Source organism: Nerophis ophidion, linkage group LG01 (genome assembly GCF_033978795.1).
Source record: "Nerophis ophidion isolate RoL-2023_Sa linkage group LG01, RoL_Noph_v1.0, whole genome shotgun sequence".
NCBI classification, from domain to species: Eukaryota; Metazoa; Chordata; class Actinopteri; order Syngnathiformes; family Syngnathidae; genus Nerophis; species Nerophis ophidion.
The window spans coordinates 6,154,014-6,178,605 of record NC_084611.1 but is presented as its reverse complement, the minus strand read 5'-3'; the positions used below and the strand labels follow the sequence as shown (position 1 = coordinate 6,178,605).

Here is a 24,592-nt window from a genome sequence, read left to right as displayed (position 1 = left end):
TCACAATACGGAAGGTCGTGCAGTCCTGGGTTCAATCCCAGGCTCTGGATCTTTCTGTGTGGAGTTTGCATGTTCTCCCCGTGAATGCGTGGGTTCCTTCCGGGTACTCCGGCTTCCTCCCGCCTCCAAAGACATGCACCTGGGGATAGGTTGATTGGCAACACTAAATGGTCCCTAGTGTGTGAATGTTGTCTGTCTATCTGTGTTGGCCCTGCGATCAAATTGTCCAGGGTGTACCCCGCCATTCGTCTGATTGTAGCTGAGATTACCGCTTATTCCCCAAAAATAAGCGGTAGAAAATGGATGGCTATCAAGCACATCATCAAACTGTGTGAACACGCATGTCAAATCTATATTTGCTAGACATGGTAAGTGACAATGGACCATGTTTCAAAAGAAAAGAGTGGGAGTAATTTGCAAAACAATATGATTTCAGACACGTGACATCTGTACGCACAGTCAAGGCCGAGAAATGAGTACATATTCTCAAGCAACTTTTGAAGAAAGCAGTGGATATTAACTCTGATCCATATCTAGCACTACTTACTTACAGAGCAACACTTCTTGAGTGTGGCTTGTCACCCTCTGAACTACTGCTGAACAGAAAGTTTCGTGCTACACTACCAAGTATGTCAACACCAAGGCAGAGTCAAAAAGTGCGGTGAAAGCTAAAGCAACAAAAGCTAAAGCAGAAGTCGTTTTATGACAAAGCAGTCAAATCGCTCCCACCACTATCATCAAGTGACACAGTGAGAATTGAAAGTCCTGATGGTTGGAAAACAAAAGCTACTGTTCTCCAAGAAGCATCACCACGATCATATACTGTGAAGACTGAAAAAGGACAAACAGTACGTCGAAATTGTCGCAGTTTGCTGAAGGTTCCAGAGACTGTTTCAAACCAAGCAACAGCTGAGTCCGAGGTTTCATCTACACCTCCAGACTTTGAAACAATGCCAATGCAGCACATGATTGAAGATGTGACTGACGATCCTGAACCTGTGTTGAGAAGATCCACAAGGCAGATCAAGAACCCTGTGGATGATCACTATGTGTATTATTGAACTCTTTTAATTTCAAGGTAAAGAGTTCATGTTTTCTAAAATATTTGAAATGTTGTCAATACTGTGTTGCATGGATAGTTTTTGAAAACATTGCATATTCATGTGGTCAAGAAAGAGAAACAAGTTGTTTGTTTACAACAGGGGTGCCCATTACATCGATCGCGATCGACTGGTCGATCTCGGAGGGTGTGTCAGTCGATCTCAAGCCAGGCATTAAAAAAATAGACATAAAAATGAGCAATCATCAATCATACCAAGACTTCACTTTCGTCAGTTGTTTGACATTCTCGGCACCCGAGGATCTTGTGAGATGACGCTGGCTGCTGCGAGCTCATATTTAAGAAAAAAATCACTAACAGGGCGGACGCAGAGAAACACATTTTATTTCTAGAGACTCCGTACCTACTGTCAAAACTCTAAAGACCGACTGCACAGTTCCTGTCTTCACCATAAAAGACCTGTTTCATCCTGCCTGTGCTAACAAAATAAGAGTCTCAGAAAGCTAGCGTGCACAAGCTAGCAAGCTACGGAGTTTGATGCCGATGTATTTCTCCCCCGCCCTCAGCGACCGCTTTCTCACTTGCTTGCCCACCCGCACACTCACTGACGTCACTCACCTGCTGCCAGACATTAAAGGGCCACACACATATGCTACTCTCATAACAAAGTGTTTAAAAAGGAGTATGCAAGTTGGACAAATGAGATGCCAAATCCAACCACTTTCATGTGGTTATTGGACAGAAAGGAGGACTTTTTTTTTTCCTCCATTTGAAAATGCGGACGTTATCAGCACCACTGTCTAATTCCAATCAATGCAAGTCATCAGAATCAGGTAATACACCAACTTATATTCTTGTCTTCATGAAAGAAATGAATCTATGTGTGTTAAACATGCTTGTTTTATCATTAAACACCATTAACTTGTTAACAAAAATGTCTCTTTCATAAATAAATAAATATAAATTATAAATAGGAATGAGGTAGATCTCCTCGACTTGGTCAATTGAAAAGTAGCTCGCCTGCAGAAAAAGTGTGAGCGCCCCTGGTTTAATACATGACATTGTATTAGTAATGTGTGCTTAGCTTAGAAAGGGTGATGTAATGATCGTGTTTGACCACATGGTGGTAATAATAGTCTACAAATGACTAGGAACCAATTATAGTATGTGTCTAGCACAGGGGTAGGGAACCTATGGCTCGGGAGCCAGAGGTGGCTCTTTTGATGACTGCATCTGGCTCTCGGATAAATCTGACCTGGCATTGCTTAACACGAAAAATAATGAATAATTCCACTTGTTATCACAGTGTTAAAAATAATGTTCAAAATATAAAACATTCTCATGCATTTTTAAGCAATCCATCCGTTTCTACCGCACCTGTTCAAGAAGTTGCGTTAATGGTAAGAAGTTATTTATTTATTATTGGTTAGCGTGGGGCTTTCCCTCCTGGGGGTTCTTCAGACCACCAAACACCGACATGAGAGCCTGTTTCAGGGTTACAATATTGTTTTATTTTTCAATAAGTCTCTCAGTTGCTTTCCAGCAATTGTATTTTTCTCTTTAGTTTTGCTCGCGCTCTGGCTCCAGCCCCAATCCCGTCTCTCCTCCTGGCTGCTGCTTATAACAGAGCGACAGGTGATTAGATAACAAGGCCCAGGTGGGCCGTCTACGCACCTGTCGCTGATTTAGAGGCCGGTCCTGGCACACCCCAGTTCACTGCAGGCCCACAGGCCACGCCCCCTCCACAGTTAGCTTCGGAATAACAATGTTAATACAAAGAATAAGAGACCTATTATACTCTAGAAATGTTGGTCTTACTTAAAAATGCATGCGTTTAGTTGTGTTCAGTGTTATTAAATATTATATGGCTCTTACGGAAATACATTTTAAAATATTTGGCCTTTTGGCTCTCTCAGCCAAAAAGGTTCCCGACCCCTGGTCTAGCAGGACTCATGAGAGGTAGACACACTTTGTACGCACGAGAGTTGAAGAAGTGTTGGTTATATGTTATCGTTATTAAAATACAGTTCTACAGGACATCCAACGATGTGTTATTTAAAGGCCTACTGAAAGCCACTACTAGCCACCACGCAGTCTGATAGTTTATATATCAATGATGAAATATTAACATTGCAACACATGCCAATACGGCCGCTTTAGTTTACTAAATTGCAATTTTAAATTTCCCGGGAGTTTCTTCTTGAAAACGTTGCGTAATGATGACGTGTACGCGTGACGTCCCGGGCTGTTAGGAAATATGAGCGCTGCACACACACACAGCTAAAAGTTGTCTGCTGTAATCGCATAAGTACACAGTATTTTGGACATCTGTGTTGCTGAATCTTTTGCAATTTGTTCAATTAATATTGGAGAAGTCAAAGTAGAAAGATGGAGTTGGGAAGCTTTAGCCTCTAGCCACACAAACACACGGTGATTCCTTGTTTAAAATTCACGGAGGTGAAACTTTACTTTGGATCACACCGAACATGGATGCCGACTGAATGTCAACCAGCAGGTTTCGGTGAGAAAATTGTGGTAAAAAGTCGCTTCTTACCGGAGATCAGCTGAACTTGTGCCGCCCATAAAGCTGCTGTCGACTTCCCTGAGACATTGGCGTCAACACACCCGTGGCCACACCCCTCCAACTATCAGGTACTGTTAAACTCACTGTAGTGGCAATCTTCACCTTTCAATGTTCTAATTTATTGTCACTACTCAACAGGTTTGAGGTAGTGATCCTACGCAGCAGCAAACATTGCATTGAAGTGAGGTCCAGTCAGAAATCCAGTTCATGCATATTTATTAATTAACTTGCAGGGTGAATGAAACATACCATGGATTATTATAGTGACATTGTGCCATATGTAATCCTGTCTTTCCAGCGTGTTGCTGTTGTTGTCTGCTGTTGTTTGCCGTTGTGGTAAAAACGGTTTGTGCTCCCACACCTGAGTCCTCCTAATCAGCTCACCTGTGCTTCTATTTATGCCTTCAACCCTGCACGGCTCAACCAAAAAGCCCGCCACCTAGTGACAAAATAAAGTAATGCCAACTCAAAATAAGGATGCCTAAAATGGCTCCTACACTCACTAAAACACTAGCAACACAATAGAAAGATAAGGGATTTCCCAGAATGATCCTAGTAAATATGTCTAAAAACATCTGAATCCGTCCCAATGCAATCGCCTTTTTTTTTTTAAACTTGTTTTTTATTTTTATTTTTTATTTTTTCCCTAGTCCGTCGGTATCAATATCCTCAAACACGAATCGTTCATCCTCGCTCAAATTAATCGTGAAATTGTCGTTTTCTCGGTCCGAATTGCTGTTTTTGTTGGAGGCTCCCATTATAAACAATGTGAATATGTGAGGAGCCATCAACATGTGACGTCATCGTCTGCGACTTCCGGTTAAGGCAGGGCTTTTCTGTTAGCAAGCAAAAGTTGCGAACTTTATCGTGGATGTTCTCTACTAAATCCTTTCAACAAAAATATGGCAATATCGCGAAATGATCAAGTATGACACATAGAATGGACCTGCTATACCCGTTTAAGTAAGAAAATCTAATTTCAGTAGGCCTTTAAAATAATAACATAACTGACATAACATTGACGACAAGCTGTGATCACACCCAGGTCCGGCTGGAAATCGGGAGATTTTCGGGAGAGGCACTGAAAGTCGGGAGTGTCCAGGAAAATTCGGGAGGGTTTCCTTTGTGTGTGTGACCTGGTCTCCTCCCGCCCAGACAAAGATTGTGTATGACTGAGAAGAGGGTTCACTGCGTTCGGTTATTCTACTGGTAAATATGCACTCACTAATAATGTCTGAAACACCTTTTCGGAGTCTACTTTTAAAAATATAAGCCGAGAAAAGCGGTCGAAAATCAATGGATGGAAGTAAAGAAATTACAGTCCGAATTTTTGAGCGTAAAAAAAAAAAAGGCGGAAACGGAAGTTGCTGCCATCCGGCGCATGCGCAAACTGACGAGCAGTGACGAAGCGAAAAGCCAAACGTGGCGGACTGAGCCGTTCTACCTTTTCACAATTACCATCTTAGAACATTATTGGTTCGAATATTGCGGCAAATACTTCACGATAAACATCGCCTTGCGTCTACCAAAACAACATTTGAGTTTGGAGCGATGGAGTTTTATCTGAAGTGAAGATTGAAGACGTGATAGAAGATGGACGACTACTGCGATGCTGAGATGGCGACCACGTGGGAAAGAGAAAGTGAAAGAGAATCAGAAGCTTCCAGCAAATCACCAACGGGGATAAAGACGAAAGATGAAGGTGAGTGACTTGAAGTTTTGTCATTTGAAAGCAGTCGCAAGCCGTGAAATGAGCGTCGACGTGAAATTAGCCGACTCACGTGGATGCAGACAAAGAGACGCCATGATGGTTAGCTTGAATAAGGCATCCACCCATCCATTTTCTACCGCGTGTCACTTTTGGGGTTTCGAGGGGTGCGGGAGACTATCTCAGCTCTAATCGGGCGGAAGGTGGGGTACACCGTGGACAAGTCGCCACCTCATGAAAGGCAGTGGAGTTCACAACAAAGGAGATGAAAAAATGCAAAAGTCAAATGAAGAAAGTGAAAGAGCAAAACAAGAAATAAAATAATGATGTGCAAGAAGAGATGGAGTAAGAGTAAGGAGTAAGAGATGTGAAGAGAACAACATCCTGCTTGCTGGACCAAAGAAGAAGAAGAATATCATTACTGTTCACTTTTGATTGGGAAGTTCTCCATAATTATCACAGCGCATAAAGTCAAAGAATGTTATCAAAGTAAACCGTTAGTCTTTATTTTATTAGGGGGGACTCCTACAGGAAAATTAAAATTTAAGCACTTAAGATATTAAAAATGTGTATTGTTATCAATCAATGAATGTTTATTTGTATAGCCCTAAATCACAAGTGTCTCAAAGGGCTGCACAAGCCCCAACGAGTTCCTCGGCTCAGATCCCACATCAGGGCAAGGAAAACTTCAACCCAATGGGACAATGAGAAACCTTGGAGGGGACCACAGACGTGGAAGGACCCCCCGGACAACCGGTGCAACGGACGTCGAGTGGACCTAGCATAATATTGTGAGAGTCCAGTCCATAGTAGCTCTAACATAATAGTGTGAGAATCCAGTCCATAGTGGATCTAACATAATAGTGAAAGTCCAGTCCATAGTGGATCTAACATAATAGTGTAAGAGTCCAGTCCATAGTGGATCTAACATAATAGTGTAAGAGTCCAGTCCATAGTGGATCTAACATAATATTGTGAGAGTCCAGTCCATAGTGGATCTAACATAATAATGAGAGTCCAGTCCATAGTGGATCTAACATAAAAATGAGAGTTCAATCCATAGTGGATCTAACATAATAGAGTCTAGTCCATAGTGGATCTAACATAATATCGTGAGAGTCCAGTCCGTAGTTGATCTAACAAAATACTGAGAGTCTAGTCCATAGTGGGTTTAACATAATAGTGAGAGTCCAGTCCATATTGGATCCAACATAATAGTGAGAGTCCAGTCCATAGTGGATCTAACATAATAGTGTGAAAGTCCAGTCCATAGTGGATCTAACATAATAGTGAGAGTCCAGTCCATAGTGGATCTAACATAATAGTGAGAGTCCAGTCCATATTGGATCCAACATAATAGTGAGAGTCCAGTCCATAGTGGATCCAACATAATAGTGTGAAAGTTCAGTCCATAGTGGATCTAACATAATAATGAGAGTCCAGTCCAAAGTGGATCTAACATTTTACTGAGAGTCTAGTCCATAGTGGGTTCAACATAATAGTGTAAGAGTCCAGTCCATAGTGGATCTAACATAATAGTGAGAGTCCAGTCCATAGTGGAGCTAACATAATAGTGTAAGAGTCCAGTCCATAGTGGATCTAACATAATAGTGAGAGTCCAGTCCATAGTGGATCTAACATAATAGTGAGAGTCCAGTCCATAGTGGATCTAACATAATATTGTGAGAGTTCAGTCCATAGTGGATCTAACATAATAATGAGAGTCCAGTCCATAGTGGATCTAACATAATATTGTGAGAGTTCAGTCCATAGTGGATCTAACATAATAATGAGAGTCCAGTCCATAGTGGATCTAACATAATACTGAGAGTCTAGTCCATAGTGGGTTCAACATAATAGTGAGAGTCCAGTCCATAGTGGCTCTAACATAATAGTGTGACTCCAGTCCATAGTGGATCCAACATGATAGTGTGAGAGTCCAGTCCATAGTGGATCTAACATAATAGTGAGAGTCCAGTCCATAGTGGATTTAACATATAATTGTGGGAGTCCAGTCCATAGTGGATCTAACATAATATTGTGAGAGTCCAGTCCATAGTGGATCTAACATAACAGTGAAAGTCTAGACCATAGTGGATCTAACATAATATTATGAAAGTCCAGTCCATAGTGGATCTAACATAATAGTGTGAGAGTCCAGTCCATAGTGGATCTAACATAATACTGAGAGTCTAGTCCATAGTGGGTTCAACATAATAGTGAGAGTCCAGTCCATATTGGATCTAACATAATAGTGAGAGTCCAGTCCATAGTGGATCTAGCATAATAGTGTGAGAGTCCAGTCCATAGTGGATCTAACATAATAGAGTCCAGTCCATAGTGGATCTAACATAATAGAGTCCAGTCCATAGTGGATCTAACATAATAATGAGAGTCCAGTCCATAGTGGATCTAACATAATACTGAGAGTCTAGTCCATAGTGGGTTCAACATAATAGTGAGAGTCCAGTCCATAGTGGATCTAGCATAATAGTGAGAGTCCAGTCGATAGTGGAACTAACATAATAGTGTAAGAGTCCAGTCCATAGTGGATCTAACATAATAGTGAGAGTCCAGTCCATAGTGGATCTAACATAATATTGTGAGAGTTCAGTCCATAGTGGATCTAACATAATAATGAGAGTCCAGTCCATAGTGGATCTAACATAATACTGAGAGTCTAGTCCATAGTGGGTTCAACATAATAGTGAGAGTCCAGTCCATAGTGGCTCTAACATAATAGTGTGAGTCCAGTCCATAGTGGATCCAACATGATAGTGTGAGAGTCCAGTCCATAGTGGATTTAACATATAATTGTGGGAGTCCAGTCCATAGTGGATTTAACATATAATTGTGGGAGTCCAGTCCATAGTGGATCTAACATAATAGTGAGAGTCCAGTCCATAGTGGATATAACATAGTAGTGAGAGTCCAGTCCATAGTGGATCCAACATAATAATGTGGGAGTCCAGTCCATAGTGGATCTAACATAATAGTGAGAGTCCAGTCCATTGTGGATCTAAAATAATAATGTGTTTATGGACTGGACTTTCACTATTATGTTAGATCCACTATGGACTGGACTTTCACTATTATGTTAGATCCACTATGGACTGGACTCTCACTATTATGTTAGATCCACTATGGACTGGACTCTCACTATTATGTTAGATCCACTATGGACTGGACTCTCACTATTATGTTAGATCCACTATGGACTGGACTCTCACTATTATGTTACGGCCATTGCAACGGTCGCCCAGCGGGGTTCCCCACATCTGCAGTTCCCTCCAAGGTTTCTCATTGTCCCATTGGGTTGAGTTTTTCCTTGCCCTGATGTGGGATCTGAGCTGAGGATGTCGTTGTGGTTTGTGCAACCCTTTGAGACACTCGTGATTCAGGGCTGTATAAGTACACACTGATTGATATCATCGCGATATGAAATGACATATATCAGGATATATATTTGGTTCCACAGCACTAATTTGATTTGTATGATTTTTAATGGAGAGAAACAGTGAGGAGAAGCAATTTCATGGTATCATTTAAGATAGCTAGCAAGCTAATGTTAGTCGGCCCATAATTTGATCAACGTACGGTTCTCGATCACGGTTTTTCGATCATTTTAATTTAATACGATAACGTAAACTGTCAGGAGTTTTACAGCAGGTATCATCTTTACTCTATGTGCATGTACAACACACGTCTGCAGCTGCTGAAACCCGCAGTAACACATGCTCATGATTGATTGTTGGACTGACTTTATTGAATAAAGTCCCAGGTCTACTCAACCGTCCCGCTCTGAACTAAACAATGTGGATGCAACCACCTAAAACCACTAAGAAACAAAGTTAAAATGAGCAATAAAAGTCCATACTACATCAACACATCTCATCTAGGGCTGGGCCATATGGCTGAAGACTGTATCACCATGCAAGTTTTTTATATTGGTCGAAATCGATAGTTATTGATATTTTTCTGACCTATGAAAACTAAGGTCCAGGAGAAACTTGTAGCAAATGTTAACATTATTTTGTCAAATTTAACAGCACAATAAACACTTAACAATAACCTCTTTAAAGGCCTACTGAAAGCCACAACTACCGACTACGCAGTCTGATAGTTTATATATCAATGATGAAATATTAACATTGCAACACATGCCAATACGGCCGGGTTAGTTTACTAAATTGCATTTTTTAATTTCGCGCCGAAGTATCTTGCTGAAACGTCGTGGTATGATGACGCGTGCGCGTGACGTCACAGATTGTAGAGGACATTTTGTTCCAGCATCGTTGTCTGTTTTCATCGCATAATTCCATAGTATTCTGGACATCTGTGTTGCTGAATCTTTTGCAATTTGCTCAATGAATAATGGAGACATCAAAGAAGAAAGCTGTAGGGGGGAAGCGATGTATTGCAGCCGCCTTTACCAACACAAACACAGCCGGTGTTTCATTGTTTACATTCTCGAAAGATGACGGTGAAGCTTTACTATGGAACAGAGCGGTCAAGCGAACAGGGTTGGACTGGACCACACACACAGTGTACAGTGTATTATGCAGCGATCATTTCGAAAGTTCGTGTTTCGAAGAGGGTCCCTTGCGAAGGGCAGAGATGGGCATCGCCACCGCCCGTCGACTGGTGCTGAAGAAAGGTGCGGGGCCGACCTTCAGGTTGTACAGGTAAGACCATACAATCTTTTGATTGATTGATTGATACTTTTATTAGTAGATTGCACAGTTCAGTACATATTCCGTACAATTGACCACTAAATGGTAACACCCGAATAAGTTTTTCAACTTGTTTAAGTCGGGGTCCACGTTAATCAATTCATGGTACAAATATATACTATCAACATAATACAGGCATCACACAAGTTAATCATCATAGTATATACATTGAATTATTTACATTATTTACAATCCGGGGGGTGGGATGAGGAGCTTTGGTTGATATCAGTACTTCAGTCATCAACAATTGCATCAACAGAGAAATGGACATTGAAACAGTGTAGGTCTTATTTAGTAGGATATGTACAGCCAGCAGAGAACATAGTGAGTTCAGATAGCATAAGAACAAGTACAGTATATACATTAGAAGTACATTTGAGTTGTTTATAATCCGGGGAGATGGGATGTGAATGGAGGAGGGTATTAGTAAAGTGTTGAAGTTGCCTGGGGGTGTTGTTTTAGTGCGGTTTTGAAGGAATCTCACTAAAACACTAGTAACACAATAAGCAGAAAAGGGATTTTCCAGAATTATCCAAGTAAATTTGTCTAATAACATCTGAATCGCTCCCACTGTATAGTCTTTTTTTTCTCTTTTTTTTTTCTAGTCCTTCACTCTCACTTTCCTCATCCACGAATCTTTCATTCTCGCTCAAATTAATGGGGAAATCGTCGCTTTTCTCGGTCCGAATCGCTCTCGCTGCTGGTGGCCATGATTGTAAACAATGTTCAGATGTGAGGAGCTCCACAACCCGTGACGTCACGCGCATATCGTCCGCTACTTCCGGTACAGGCAATGCTTTTTTATTAGCGACGAAAAGTTGCGAACTTTATCGTGGATGTTCTCTACTAAATCCTTTCAGCAAAAATATGGCAATATCGCAAAATGATCAAGTATGACACATAGAATGGACCTGCTATCCCCGTTTAAATAAGAAAATCTCATTTAAGTAGGCCTTTAAAGTGAAAACATATGAATATGTACAAAACAAATTGTGAAAATGTGAACTAAACATATTTGACACACCTTCTCCTCAATCAATGCGTTTTCTTTATTTTCATGACTATTTACATTGCAGATTGTCACATAAAAAACTATGAATGAACACATGTGGAGTTATGTACTTAACGAAAAAAGGTGAAATAAGTGAAAATGTGTTTTATAATCTAGTTTTTTCAAAATAGCCACCCTTTGCTCTGATTACTGCTTTGCACACTCTTGGCGTTCTCTTCATGAGCTTCAAGCACACCTGTGAAGTGAAAACCATTTTTTGAAGATCATCGAGAGAATGCCAAGAATTTGCAAAGCAGTAATCAAAGCAAAGGGTGGCTAAAACAGGTTCTCAGTTGTTTCACCTTTTTTTGTTGAGTACATAACTCCACATGTTTTTATTCATAGTTTTGATGTGACAATCCACAATGTAAATAGTCATGAAAATAAAGAAAAACTCATTGAAAGAGAAGGTGTCCAAACTTTTGTCCTGTGTATCTGGTTGTTGTTTAGGTTATATTTAAAGTAGAGGTTTGGTAGTACTGTTCAATAAATACTTAATATAGAGTTCAATATAAATTAAAATCATTATGGTTAAAGTTAAAGTACCAATGATTGTCAAACACACACACTAGGGTTTGAACTGACAACCTACTGATCTCAATGTGCCAGGGATGTCCAAACTTTTTCCACTGAGGGCCTCACACTGAAAGATCAAAGCAAGCGGGGGTCATTTTCATGATTTTATTTTAAAAAACAATACATGTATAAAAAATATACATTTTGGCCTCCACTCAGTTATGATCCCTGTGACCCCAAAGGGTCAAAGGGTTTTGGTCAAAAAAAAATATTAAAAATGTGTCATTATTTTTATTATTATTCAAGTTTTAAATCTCTATATCAGGGGTCTCAAACTCAATTTACCTGGGGGCCACTGGATGCAGAAACTGGATGAGGCTGGGTCGCGAGAAAAGATTTCTTAAAAAAATCTAACATGCACTTTTTAATGAATTCACCTTCTATGAATGGCTTTCCCTCCCTAGCAACATACTTGCCAACCCTCACCATTTTTCCAGGAGACTCCTGAATTTCAGTGCACCTCCCGACAATCTACCGGTGCAACCATTCTCCCCAATTTTTCCCAATTTTCACCCGGCCAACATTATTAAAGGGGAGCATTATCAGCAGACCTATGTAAGCGTCAATATATACCTTGATGGTGCAGAAAAAAGACCATCTATTTTTTTAACCGATTTCCGAACTCTAAATGGGTGAATTTTGGCGAATTAAATGCCTTTCTGTTTATCGCTCTTTTAGCGATGACGTCAGAACGTGACGTCACCGAGTTAACACACCCGCCATTTTCATTTTCACATTACAAACACCAGGTCTCAGCTCTGTTATTTTCCGTTATTTTCTGCTATAAAAACATTTGTTATTGCTTCAGCCCTTCCCGACTCGTTGAGGCGAGGCTGCTTGAATGCGGTGGTGACGCTTCAAAGGAGTTTGCATGTTTGACGTGTTGGCAGAAGCGTGCCCTGCTGCTGCTCAACAATGTCGGCAAACCTTTGTCCTCCATTGTTGTATCGCACTGCGCAGCCAAAGTGTTCCCAAACGGGAGATGTTAAAGGCCTACTGAAATGAGATTTTCTTATTCAAACGGGGATAGCAGGTCCATTCTATGTGTCATACTTGATCATTTAGCGATATTGCCATATTTTTGCTGAAAGGATTTAGTAGAGAACATCGATGATAAAGTTCGCAACTTTTGGTGCTGATAAAAAAAAGCCTTGCCTGTATCGGAAGTAGCAGACGATGTGCGCGTGACGTCACGGGTTGTAGGGCTCCTCACATCTAAATATTGTTTACAATCATGGCCACCAGCAGCGAGAGCGATTCAGACCGAGAAAGCGGCGATTTCCCCATTAATTTGAGTGAGGATGAAAGATTTGTGGATGAGGAAAGTGAGAGTGAAGGACTTGGAGGGAAAAAAAAGACTATACAGTGGGAGCGATTCAGATGATCTTAGACAAATTTACTTGGATAATTCTGGAAAATCCCTTATCTGCTCATTGTGTTACTAGTGTTTCAGTGAGATTATATGGTCGGCCCCGCACCTTTCTTCAGCACCAGTCCACAGGCGGTGGCGATGCCCATCTCTGCCCTTCGCAAGGGACCCTCTTCGAAACACGATCTTTCGAAATGATCGCTGCATAATACACTGTACTTTGTGTGTGTGGTCCAATCCAACCGTGTTCGCTTGACCACTCTGTTCCATAGTAAAGCTTCCTTCAAAACCGCTCTAAAACAACACCCCCAGGCAACTTCAACACTTACCTAATACCCTCCTCCATTCACATCCCATCTCCCCGGATTATAAACAACTCAAATGTACTTCTAATGTACATACTTGTTCTTATGCTATGTGAACTCACTATGTTCTCTGCTGGCTGTACATATCCTACTAAATAAGACCTACACTGTTTCAATGTCCACATTTCTCTGTTGATGCAATTGTGGATGACTGAAGTACTGATATCAACCAAAGCTCCTCATCCCACCCCCCGGATTGTAAATAATGTAAATAATTCGATGTATATACTATGATGATTAACTTGTGTGATGACTGTATTATGTTGATAGTATATATTTGTACCATGAATTGATTAACGTGGACCCCGACTTAAACAAGTTGAAAAACTCAATCGGGTGTTACCATTTAGTGGTCAATTGTACGGAATATGTACTGAACTGTGCAATCTACTAATAAAAGTATCAATCAATCAATCAAAAACCGTCATCATTCGGGAATGTAAACAATGAAACACCGGCTGTGTTTGTGTTGCTATAGGCGACTGCAATACACCGTTTCCCACCTACAGCTTTCTTCTTTGACGTCTCCATTACTCATTGAACAAATTGCAAAAGATTCAGCAACACAGATGTCCAGAACACTGTGGAATTACGCGATGAAAACCGCCGGGAACAGTGCTGGAACAAAATATCCTCTACAATGCGTGACGTCACACGCACGTGTCATCATACCACGACGTTTCAGCAGGATACTTCGGCGTGAAATTTAAAATTGCAATTTAGTAAACTAACCCGGCCGTATTGGCATGTGTTGCAATGTTAAGATTTCATCTATATATAATCTATTAGAGTGCGTGGTCGGTAGTAGTGGCTTTCAGTAGGACTCTAACGAGGCAGGAGGGTCTTCCAGCACGGGCTTCTGCATGTTGTCCTAGCCTGGTCGCTGCTAGCCTGCCGTGTGTTGTGCCTCGCTCTGCATTGTTTACACAACCTGCCGTGCGCTACCTAATATGTCCGTGTGCAAACTTGTTCGGTATACCTCCGAACCAAACCGAAACGGTTCAATACAAATACACTTCCCGTTACAACCCTAAAAACAAATCTTTAACGAAGTGATCACTGCAAACTTGTGCATTTCCCCACTCTGCTCCCTCGGACTGGAGAGCGTGCTGCTTTTCTAGTCGTTTCGGAAAATCTTGCACTCCCCCCGCCCCCTTTTTTTTAAATTACCTTACGAGGAAGTCTTCTTTTGCAATTTGAATGATTCGTTCAGACGAAAACACAAGCGTAGGGCCTTTTTTTCTTCAAGAAAGGCTAAATGACACCGATTACCCACTGAGAGTACAGCGAGCTTGACAACCACACATGACGTCAATAAATCCAAGCAATTGGCAAGTGTTCCACGACACAATATGTATCACGATACTTAAGTCACGATACAATAGTTTATTGCAATATTGTGTCATTGGAGATATATTTTGATATTCTACAGAGTTCACTGAAAAATTTAAAATACAGCTTAAAGGGGAACATTATCACAATTTCAAAAGGGTTAAAAACAATAAAAATCAGTTCCCAGTGGCTTGTTGTATTTTTTGAATTTTTTTTCAAAATTTTACCGGTCTCGGAATATCCCTAAATAAAGCTTTAAAGTGCCTTATTTTCGGCTCTCTGCGAAGACACTGGCCATTTCCCTGTGACGTCACACAGTGCTGCCAATGTAAACAAACAATGGGAATACCACAGCAAGATATAGCGACATTAGCTCGGATTCAAACTTGGATTTCAGCGATTTAAGCGATTCAACAGATTACGCATGTATTGAAACAGATGGTTGGAGTATGAAAATATTGAAGAAGAAACTGAAGCTATTGAGCGAATAGCTATTGACGCTATTCATAGCCATAGCATGGCCAAATAGCTGCGTTAGCATCGCCGGTAAAATGTGCGGACCAAACGATCAGGACTTTCGCATCTTTTGACACTGGAGCAACTTAAATCTGTCGATTGGTAAGTGTTTTTTTCGCATTAAATGTGGGTGGAATGAAACGTAATATAGTTGCAAATGCATCTGCAGGTTATCCATACATCTCTGTACTATGTCTGTTTTAGCACCGCCGGTAAATAGCATGTTAGCATCGATTAGCGTAGCATGTTAGCATCAATTAGCTGGCAGTCAAAATCAACAAAACTCACCTTTGTGATTTCGTTGACTATCGTTGCAAATGCATCTGCAGGTTATCCATACATCTCTGTGCCATGTCTGCCTTAGCATCGCCGGTCAAATGTGGAGACACTCTGGCACATTCAATGGGGGTCTGGCGGCAGACACTTTGGCATCTTGGGGCCAGTGGTGCAACTTGAATCCCTCCCTGTTAGTGTTGTTACACCCTCCGACAACACACCGTCGAGGCATGATGTCTCCAAGGTTCCAAAAAATAGTCAAAAAACCGGAAAATAACAGAGCTGAGACCCGGTGTTTGTAATGTGTTGAAAATGAAAATGGTGGGTGTGTTACCTCGGCGACGTCACATTCTGACGTCATCGCCTCCAGCGCGATAAACAAAAAGGCGTTTAATTCGCCAAAATTCACCCATTTAGAGTTCGGAAATCGGTTAAAAAAATAGATGGTCTTTTTTTCTGCACCATCAAGGTATATATTGACGCTTACATAGGTCTGCTGATAATGTTCCCCTTTAAAACACAGATTGTGTATATGTACAGTAGATGACAGTAATACTTTATAAAATAATATCATATAATAATAAAATAACATTTTAATTTTCCTGAAGGAACTCTCCTGAAGGAATAAATAAAGTACAATATAATATAATGTAATGTAATCTAATCTAATATTTGATTGGACAAACTGTCACAAAACAAAGTAAATCAAATGATTATTTTCCAAATGGATTCCCCTTCTTTGATGTCGAATTCTTAAAAATGAATAATTTTATAAGATTTGCGATTTATTTTCATCCTAGCCTCTGGTGAGGGCGGTCGCATTCTCCGTTCCCTCCTTCCCTGCTTGCTCTCTTTGTCTTTGTCCTTGTCTGAACTTTTTAAAAGCCTCTTTCTTTGCGCTGTCCTCTAATCCAAATTTCAATATGAATATGATCAGCTGGACTCTTGACGCTATTCACACAGTCTTTTCGACAAGAAGAAGAGGTTGGGTGGAGCCTGGCTGCCTTGATGGAACCATCGCTGCGGGTTACGTGCGGGACTCCTGGAACTCATGGAGGATCATGTGCCTCTCAGCTCTTTCCATCGAGGACGTCGAAGACATCTACCTATTTGGAGCTGTGATCACGGGGCACTTGCTGGTTGGGCTGGGCATTGCTCTGGTGGATCGACAAATTCGGAAGACGATGGCAGCCACTCAAGGGGCCCAACGGCTGTTCAACGCAATGGAAGGATTGGGTCGGGCTGTGGGAACACAGACTTGCGCGATTTCAATCGCAAAATGGATCTCATCTTGGAAAAGTTTGCAGAGAAGGAATAATTAATTGGAACTAAAAGAGGTCCAGCATGGACAAGCAGAGAAGACAAGTCAATATTTTGTCTTCTCAAAGGAAAACAACTTTTTATCTACAATTTGGACTCCCTGAATGGCCTTGGCATGGAGCAGGCTGTTCTGAAGAAAATCTCCCGAAGACTCCTCAAAGATAGACGCTTTTGACCTTCCTTTTTGTCAACAAAATCTGTAGCCGAACTTTATCGGCCTCAGCCATACAAAAACACTTCACCTCTCCCGAGTTAATTGGGCATATACGCACACACATGACCCCGACCCTTAAATCAACACCCTCACCACCGCTTATCTCCTCTGGGGTTGTGAAATGGCTGAGCGGCGCTACTGAGCGAACAGCGGGCCTGCGCAAACCCACCCCTCCCTCCGTTGCAAGTTGGTGTGATATATGTATGTTTAATGTGTGGCATGCTATGTGAGGTTTTTTCCTTGGACTCAGACTAGACCTCTGCTGAGGGTCTAGCCTTGGACTGATATTTTTTTACTCCCCCCCTTTCCTAACTTCACCCTTTTCTTATCTTGCCCCCCCCCTGTAATGTATGTCTGCTCTTAGCGGGACTGTGCTGAAAATGTAATTTCAGTTCTGATGTGTCTTGCACATGTTGGAACAGACAAATAAAAATGATTCTGATTCTGATACAAGATTTGCGATTTATTTCCGAATTAATTTTTTTACTCACCGCTAGTTTGTGGTATCCTCTAGCAAGGCATTAAATAATAGCCATGAGGCACTACATGCAGTGTTAAGTGTATTTGTGTTGTTTGTGTCCTGCAGAAATCCAGCAGCTGATTGGTCATCCAGAAGAACTTCAGTTAGGGGAGAGCTTCACTTTGAAGCAGGAGACTCCACAACCACCCTGCATTGAAAAGGAAGAGGAGGAACTCTGCATCACTCAGGAGGGAGAGTGTCTTCTAGGACGAGAGGAAGCTGATTACACCAAGTTGCAACTGACTATTGTCTCTGTGAAGACTGAAGATGATGAAGAGAAACCACAACCAGACAACCTCTTAACTCCACTATCAGATAGTAAGGTCGAAAACGATGTTGAATTCTCTGTGAAGACTGAAGATGATGAAGAGAAACCACAACCAGACAACCTGTTAGCTCCACTATCAGATTGTAAGGTCGAAAACGATGTTGAATTTTCTGTGAAGACTGAAGATTATGAGGAGAAACCACAACCAAACGCTCTCTTAGCTCAGCTTTCAGATAGTAAAGTTGAAAATGATGATGAATTATCTGTGAAGACTGAAGATTATGAGGAGAAACCACAACCAAACACTCTCTTAGCTCAGCTTTCAGATAGTAAAGTTGAAAATGATGATGAATTATCCGTGAAGACTGAAGATTATGAGGAGAAACCACAACCAAACACTCTCTTAGCTCAGCTTTCAGATACTAAGGTTGAAAACGATGTCGAATTCTCTGTGAAGACTGAAGATTATGAGGAGAAACCACAACCAAACACTCTCTTAGCTCAGCTTTCAGATAGTAAAGTGGAAAATGACGATGAATTATCCGTGAAGACTGAAGATTATGAGGAGAAACCACAACCAAACACTCTCTTGGCTCAGCTTTCAGATAGTAAAGTTGAAAACGATGTTGAATCCTCTATGAAGACTGAAAATGATGAAGAGAAACCACAACCAAACACTCTCTTAGCTCAGCTTTCAGATACTAAGGTTGAAAACGATATAGAATTCTCCGTGAAGACTGAAGATTATGAGGAGAAACCACAACCAAACACTCTCTTAGCTCAGCTTTCAGATAGTAAGGTTGAAAACGATGTTGAATCCTCTATGAAGACTGAAAATGATGAAGAGAAACCACAACCAGACAACCTCTTAGCGCCACTATCAGATAGTATGGTGGAAGAACCTTTGAGCAGCGACATAGACTTCAGAGGTGGCATGAGGACTCACACTGACAACGGACACTCTGAACCTCCTAAAAAAAAAAAGAGAGGTAAAAACAATTTCAGCTGCTCAGTTTGTGTTAGTAGCTTTACTAAAAAGAGCCATTTGACCAAATATAAACAAATCAAGGAGAAATATCACATTGATCATGTCTCAGCGAAAGCGTGATTGTCATTGTTTGTGTCCTGCAGACGACCAGCACCTGATGGGTAATCCAGAAGAAGTTCCCCCTCAGTCAGGGGGGAGCTCCACTTTGAAGCAGGAGACTCCACAACCACCCTGCATTAAAAAGGAAGAGAAGGAACTCGGCATCACTCGGGAGGGAGAGTGTCTTCTAGGACGAGAGGAAGCTGATCACACCAAGGTTCCACTGAGTATTGTCTCTGCGAAGACTGGAGATGACAAAGAGAAACCACAAGCAGACAACCTCTCAAGTCCACTGTCAGATAGTGAGGCTGAAGACGAGGTTGAAGGACCTTGGAGCAGTGAAACTGACTGTGAAGGTGATATTTCTAAAACGCAGAAAGGTAAAAAAGGTTTCAACTGCTCAGTTTGTGCTAAAAGCTTTACTCGAAAATGTAATTTGAGTCAACACATGAGAACACACCAAGATGAGGGGCTTTTTAACTGTTCAGTCTGTGACAAAAGTTTTTATTTCAAGTACCATTTGACTGAGCACATGAGAAGCCACACAGAAAAAAAAACATATAACTGCTCCCATTGTAGTAAAATATTTAGTTCCAAACGAGGTGTGTCTCTACACATCATGAACCACTCTGGACTAAAACCTTTTAACTGTTCAGTTTGTGGTAAAAGCTTTACTCGAAAGACATATTTGACTCAACACATGAGAACGCACACAGGAGAAAAACCATTTAATTGTTCAGTGTGTGCCAAAAGCTTTTCTCTAAGGAGCAACTTGATTGAACACAAAAGAAGACACACAGGAGAGAATCAATTCAATTGTTCGGTTTGCGGGCAGAGCTTTTATCGGAAAAGCTATTTGACTCAGCACATGCGGAAACACACAGGAGAAAGACCATTCAACTGTACAGATTGCGGCAAAACCTTTGCTATACATTGCAATTATACCAGACACATGAAAACACACACCGGAGAAAAAACCTTCAGTTGTTCAATCTGCGGAAAAAGATTCAATCGTAATTCAGAAGCAGTTAAACACATGAGAACACACAAGAACAATAACCGATCAGCTTTGTAGCTCATGTGACCCAAGCCCAGCCTCCTCAACATGACTTTCACAAATATCTGATATCTTCGTACAGATTGGGATTGTCTGGAGCATCTTGTTTTCTCCACACGACCCCATGTCTTCTCTGTGGCCTAGTGGTTAGAGTGTCTGCCCTGAGATGGGTAGGTTGTGAGTTCAAAACCCCGGCCGAGTCATACCAAAGACTATAAAAATGGGATCCAATACCTCCCTGCTTGGCACTCAGTGTCAAGGGTTGGAATAGGGGGATGCTTGTATCTTTCAGCACTCGAGCTCTCCTACACCTTGTAAATTCAGAATGATCCTCACTTCTTAGATCGAATGTGGTTGGAGTTTTGACCAAGTTATTAGATCCGTGCCACAATCTTTTATGATACAGATGAGAGGCATGATATGTGACCTTTACCTTGGACTTTAACAAACTGGAAGACGACACAGCTGCAGCAGTCAATGGTCAAGGAGCTGGGATTACCTCTAGTTGGTGTACAGAGGAGCCGTTTGAACAATGTGCTGTGTCACTACGCCAGAGAAATACTTGCTCTGTGTTAGCGCATATAATAACAATGTCGCTATGGCTTGGTTCACCATCCATCTTCTTCCGCTTATCCGAGATTGGGTCGCGGGGGAAGCAGCCTAAGCATGGAAGCCCAGACTTTCCTCTCCCCGGCCACTTAGTCCAGCTCTTGCCGGGGGATCCCGAGGCATTCCCAGCCCACCCGGGAGACATGGTCTTCCCAACGTGTCCTGGGTCTTCCCTGTGGCCTCCTATCGGTTGGACGTGCCCGGAATGCCTCCCTGACCAGATGCCGGAACCACCTCATCTGGTTCCTCTCCATGTGGCTTTACTTTGAGTTCCTCCCGGATGGCAGAGCTGCCCACCCTATCTCTAGGGGAGAGACCCACCACCCGGTAGAGGAAACTCATTTGGGCCATTTGTACCCGTGATCGTGTCCTTTGGGTCATGATCCAAAGCTCATGACCATAGGTGAGGATGGGAACGTAGATCGACCGGTAAATTGAGAGCTTTGCCTTCCGGCTCAGCTCCTTGTTCACCACAACGGATCTGTACAACGTCCACATTACTGAAGACGCCGCACCGATCCGCCTGTCGATCTCACCATCCACTCCTCCCTCACTCGTGAACAAGACTCCGAGGTACTTGAACTCCTCCACTTGGGGCAAGACCTCCTCCCCAACCCGGAGATGGCACTCCACCCTTTTCCGGGCGAGCTTGGTTCACACGGATGTAAATGGAGCTTTGTTCTCCGGTTTTGTTTAGTTTTTTTAAACCGGCACCTCTACAGGCGGTGTAGACGCCTGTCCGTTACTTTTATTGTTTGCTGCCTCTTACTAGCAGTTTTTCACTATGTAGAACACACAGATGTGTCTTCTTATTTTCCTTTTTTATGAAATATTTTTGAAATTATGAAATTACTTTAACAAGAAAATCCCGATTGGAACAGCAACACTATGCAACTTTTTGCTAGGAATGGAGTCCTCAAGCCCACACTGACATTTTTTAAACCAAGTTTTATAAGAAAAAAAAATATTTCCTGAGCTTATAAAACTGAAAATACGGTTCTGGCTTCTGATAAGACATATTTTTGTTATCTTAGTGTTTAAGTATGTTTACTTTCTTCTATTTTATAGAATTAGTTTGGTTTAGGTGACGTCACATGGGTTCACTTCCTGTTGTATGTAGAAACGTCATGTATGGATCTTCATATTTACCTTTACTATGTAGTAGTTGTTTTTATATCTTGCTTTATTGTCTGAATATTAATGATTAGTCTGGCAGCTACTGAAGATATCTTTCTTAAGACAACAGTTAGAAATTTTTTTTTAGATTTTATTTTACGACCACATTGTTGCCGTTTTGTAAGACAATGTTGTTACTGTATTGTGTTTGTTGTTTTGTATCGCTTTAGTGCAATAAAGATGAATTAAAAAGTCCTCATGTTTATCACCCAGGTGTATTAGTTTGGGTCTCTCAATGTCTAGCATTAAAACGATAAAAATGCGGATGCTTGACTTTCGACAAGAACAATAAAGTTTGATTATATGACGCCTACACTTTATATACCTTTATTTATTTATTTATATATATATATACACAAACCCCGTTTCCATATGAGTTGGGAAATGGTGTTAGATGTAAATATAAACAGAATACAATGATTTGCAAATCAATTTCAACCCATATTCAGTTGAATATGCTACAAAATCAACATATTTGATGATAAAACTGATGGTTTTGTGTGCAAATAATCATTTACTTTAGAATTTGATGCCAGCAACACGTGACAAAGAAGTTGGAAAAAGGTGGCAATAAATACTGATTTAAGTTGAAGAATGCTCATCAAACACTTATTTGGAACAGGCTAATTGGGAACAGGTGGGTGCCATGATTGGGTATAAAAGCAGCTTCCATGAAATGCTAAGTCATTCACAAACAAGGATGGGGTGAGGGTCACCAATTTGTCAGCAAATTGTCGAACAGTTTTAGAACAACATTTCTCAACGAGCTATTGCAAAGAATTTAGGGATTTTACCATCTACGGTCCGTAAAATCATCAAAAGGTTCAGAAAATCTGGAGAAATCACTGCACGTAAGCCATATTACGGACCTTTGATCCCTCAGGCGGTACTGCATCAAAAACCGACATCTGTGTGTATAGGATATCACCACATGGGCTCAGGAACACTTCATAAAACCACTGTCAGTAAATACAGTTGGTCGCTACATCTGTAAGTGCAAGTCAAAACTCTACTATGCAAAGCAAAACCAATTTATCAACAACACCAAGGACTGATGCAAAGTGGAAGAGTGTTCTCTGGTCTGACGAGTCCACACTTCAAGCCGCTGGCTGACCAGGGCTCAGAAAATCTGCAGATGCTCCTCCACCAAGGAATGTTGTCACTGCTGGACTTTAGAACGAGGTTCCGCAGCTTCTGTAGCAGAACCTCCAGGAACGCATCATGATAATCCCCTCAAAAATGGATGAACTGGCTGGAATATAAAGACAATATAACATACATCCATAAACCTGGATGCATATGCAAAAGTGCATTATATTTATCTGTAATTTAATCTATTTGTTTATATCTGCACCTTATTGCTTTTTATCCTGTACTACCATGAGCTAATGCGACAAAATGTTGTTATTATCTGTACTGCAAAGTTCAAATTTGAATGACAATATAAGGAAGTCTATGTCTAAATATTTAACCCTTGTGTGGTGTTCGGGTCAGTGGGACCGTTATCATTTTTTATTAAGAGAAAAATGATCAAATTAATTAATTTTTGTGACTGAGACTTACTGACTTTGGCTCATTTTCTGTGAAAAACATATCGGAATACATATTTAATGACCACACGAAATTAGACACCCCCTTGAACATTTTTATTACATATGAGATGTTCGGGTCCAATAGAATTGTGGAAATTTATGTTTTGTGTAACACACACACACACATATACACAAAACTTCGCAAAATAATTAGCGCATGCTTAGTATTACCGCCGGGTCAAACTCATGATGTCACGAGTGACACTTCCCCTGTCATCATTTTCATAATGGAGGAGGAGGATTTCAATACTGGTAATTTGAAATCGCATAAAGGAAGGAATATTAACAGCTATTCAGTAGGATTGAAGGTCCAAGCTTACATCACACTCAAATTTTTACTGCATGCCTTTGGTAAGCGCCGGAGTGAGATGAGGTTTTAAAATAATTAGCGCATGCTTACTTTTACCGCATGCCTTCTATAAGCGCAGGACTGAGAAAAAGGTTTTAAATTAATTAGCAAGTCAAGGAAATACGGTATGTATTATTTTGCTTCTTATCAAGAAAAATAAATACAACGTTTTAAATATCACAACACCTGATTTTGAAAAGAAAAACTGTAAAAAAAAATTAAATAAAAAGTAAGGAGTGATGGAATTTACGTAATGTTCACACATGCGCAGAACCGACCGTACTTCCGGTAGTGAAAGATGGCAAGATGGCGGACTGAATGGCTTTAGCGTCTCCGTTTATAAATGACCGCGTTACTACAAACTGCAAATGCAGAAACAAATACCTAAATGCTTCGTCTTTTCTCAAGCCCACCAAACGGAATTTGTTAGCTGAAGTGAAGATTGAAGACGTGATAGAAGACGGACGACTACTGCTATGCTAAGATGGCGACGTCATGTCAAAGAGAAAGTGAAAGAGAATCAGAAACTTCCAGCAAATCACCAACGGAGATAAAGACCAAAGATGAAGGTGAGTCCGTTGAAGTTTTGTCACTCGAAAACTATTTCAAGCCCTTAAAAAAGAGACATTTGGCGACTTTTCAACAATGTAAACAAAGAGCTTGTTAGCTTGAAGAGGGCATCCATCCATCCATTTTTTTTTATTACCGCTTGTCCCTTTCGGGCAGTGGAGTTCACATTAGAGGAGATGAAAGAATGCAAAAGTCAAATGAAGAAAGAAGAGCTTGTGTAAAGAAAATAATGATGTGAAAGACGAGATGTTGGGGAAGAA

General features: G+C 41.0%; 2 protein-coding genes across 5 annotated transcripts in view; both read left to right on the top strand.

Annotated features, from left to right (window-relative positions):
- The first annotated feature begins 5,033 nt into the window (after positions 1-5,033).
- LOC133553184 (zinc finger protein OZF-like) overlaps positions 5,034-24,592 on the top strand; it is an 839,429-nt gene continuing 819,870 nt past the window's right edge. The window contains exons 1-3 of one of the 4 annotated variants that reach the window (XM_061901524.1): positions 5,034-5,346; positions 17,691-18,881; positions 19,024-22,015. In XM_061901524.1, coding sequence (XP_061757508.1) covers positions 5,238-5,346; positions 17,691-18,881; positions 19,024-20,054 — 2,331 coding nt within the window. In that variant the 5' untranslated portion in view covers positions 5,034-5,237 and the 3' untranslated portion in view covers positions 20,055-22,015. Of the gene's footprint in view, positions 5,347-16,533; positions 17,432-17,690; positions 18,882-19,023; positions 22,016-24,592 lie in introns of those variants that run through there. The other 3 variants (XM_061902994.1, XM_061903819.1, XM_061902232.1) reach the window with 3 other exon arrangements.
- The window catches only part of LOC133556743 (oocyte zinc finger protein XlCOF6.1-like), a 6,294-nt gene continuing 5,743 nt past the window's right edge, over positions 24,042-24,592 (top strand). Inside the window, exon 1 of the mRNA XM_061907025.1 lies at positions 24,042-24,331. The gene's annotated coding sequence lies outside the window, so the exon portion shown is untranslated. The remainder of the gene's footprint in view (positions 24,332-24,592) is intronic.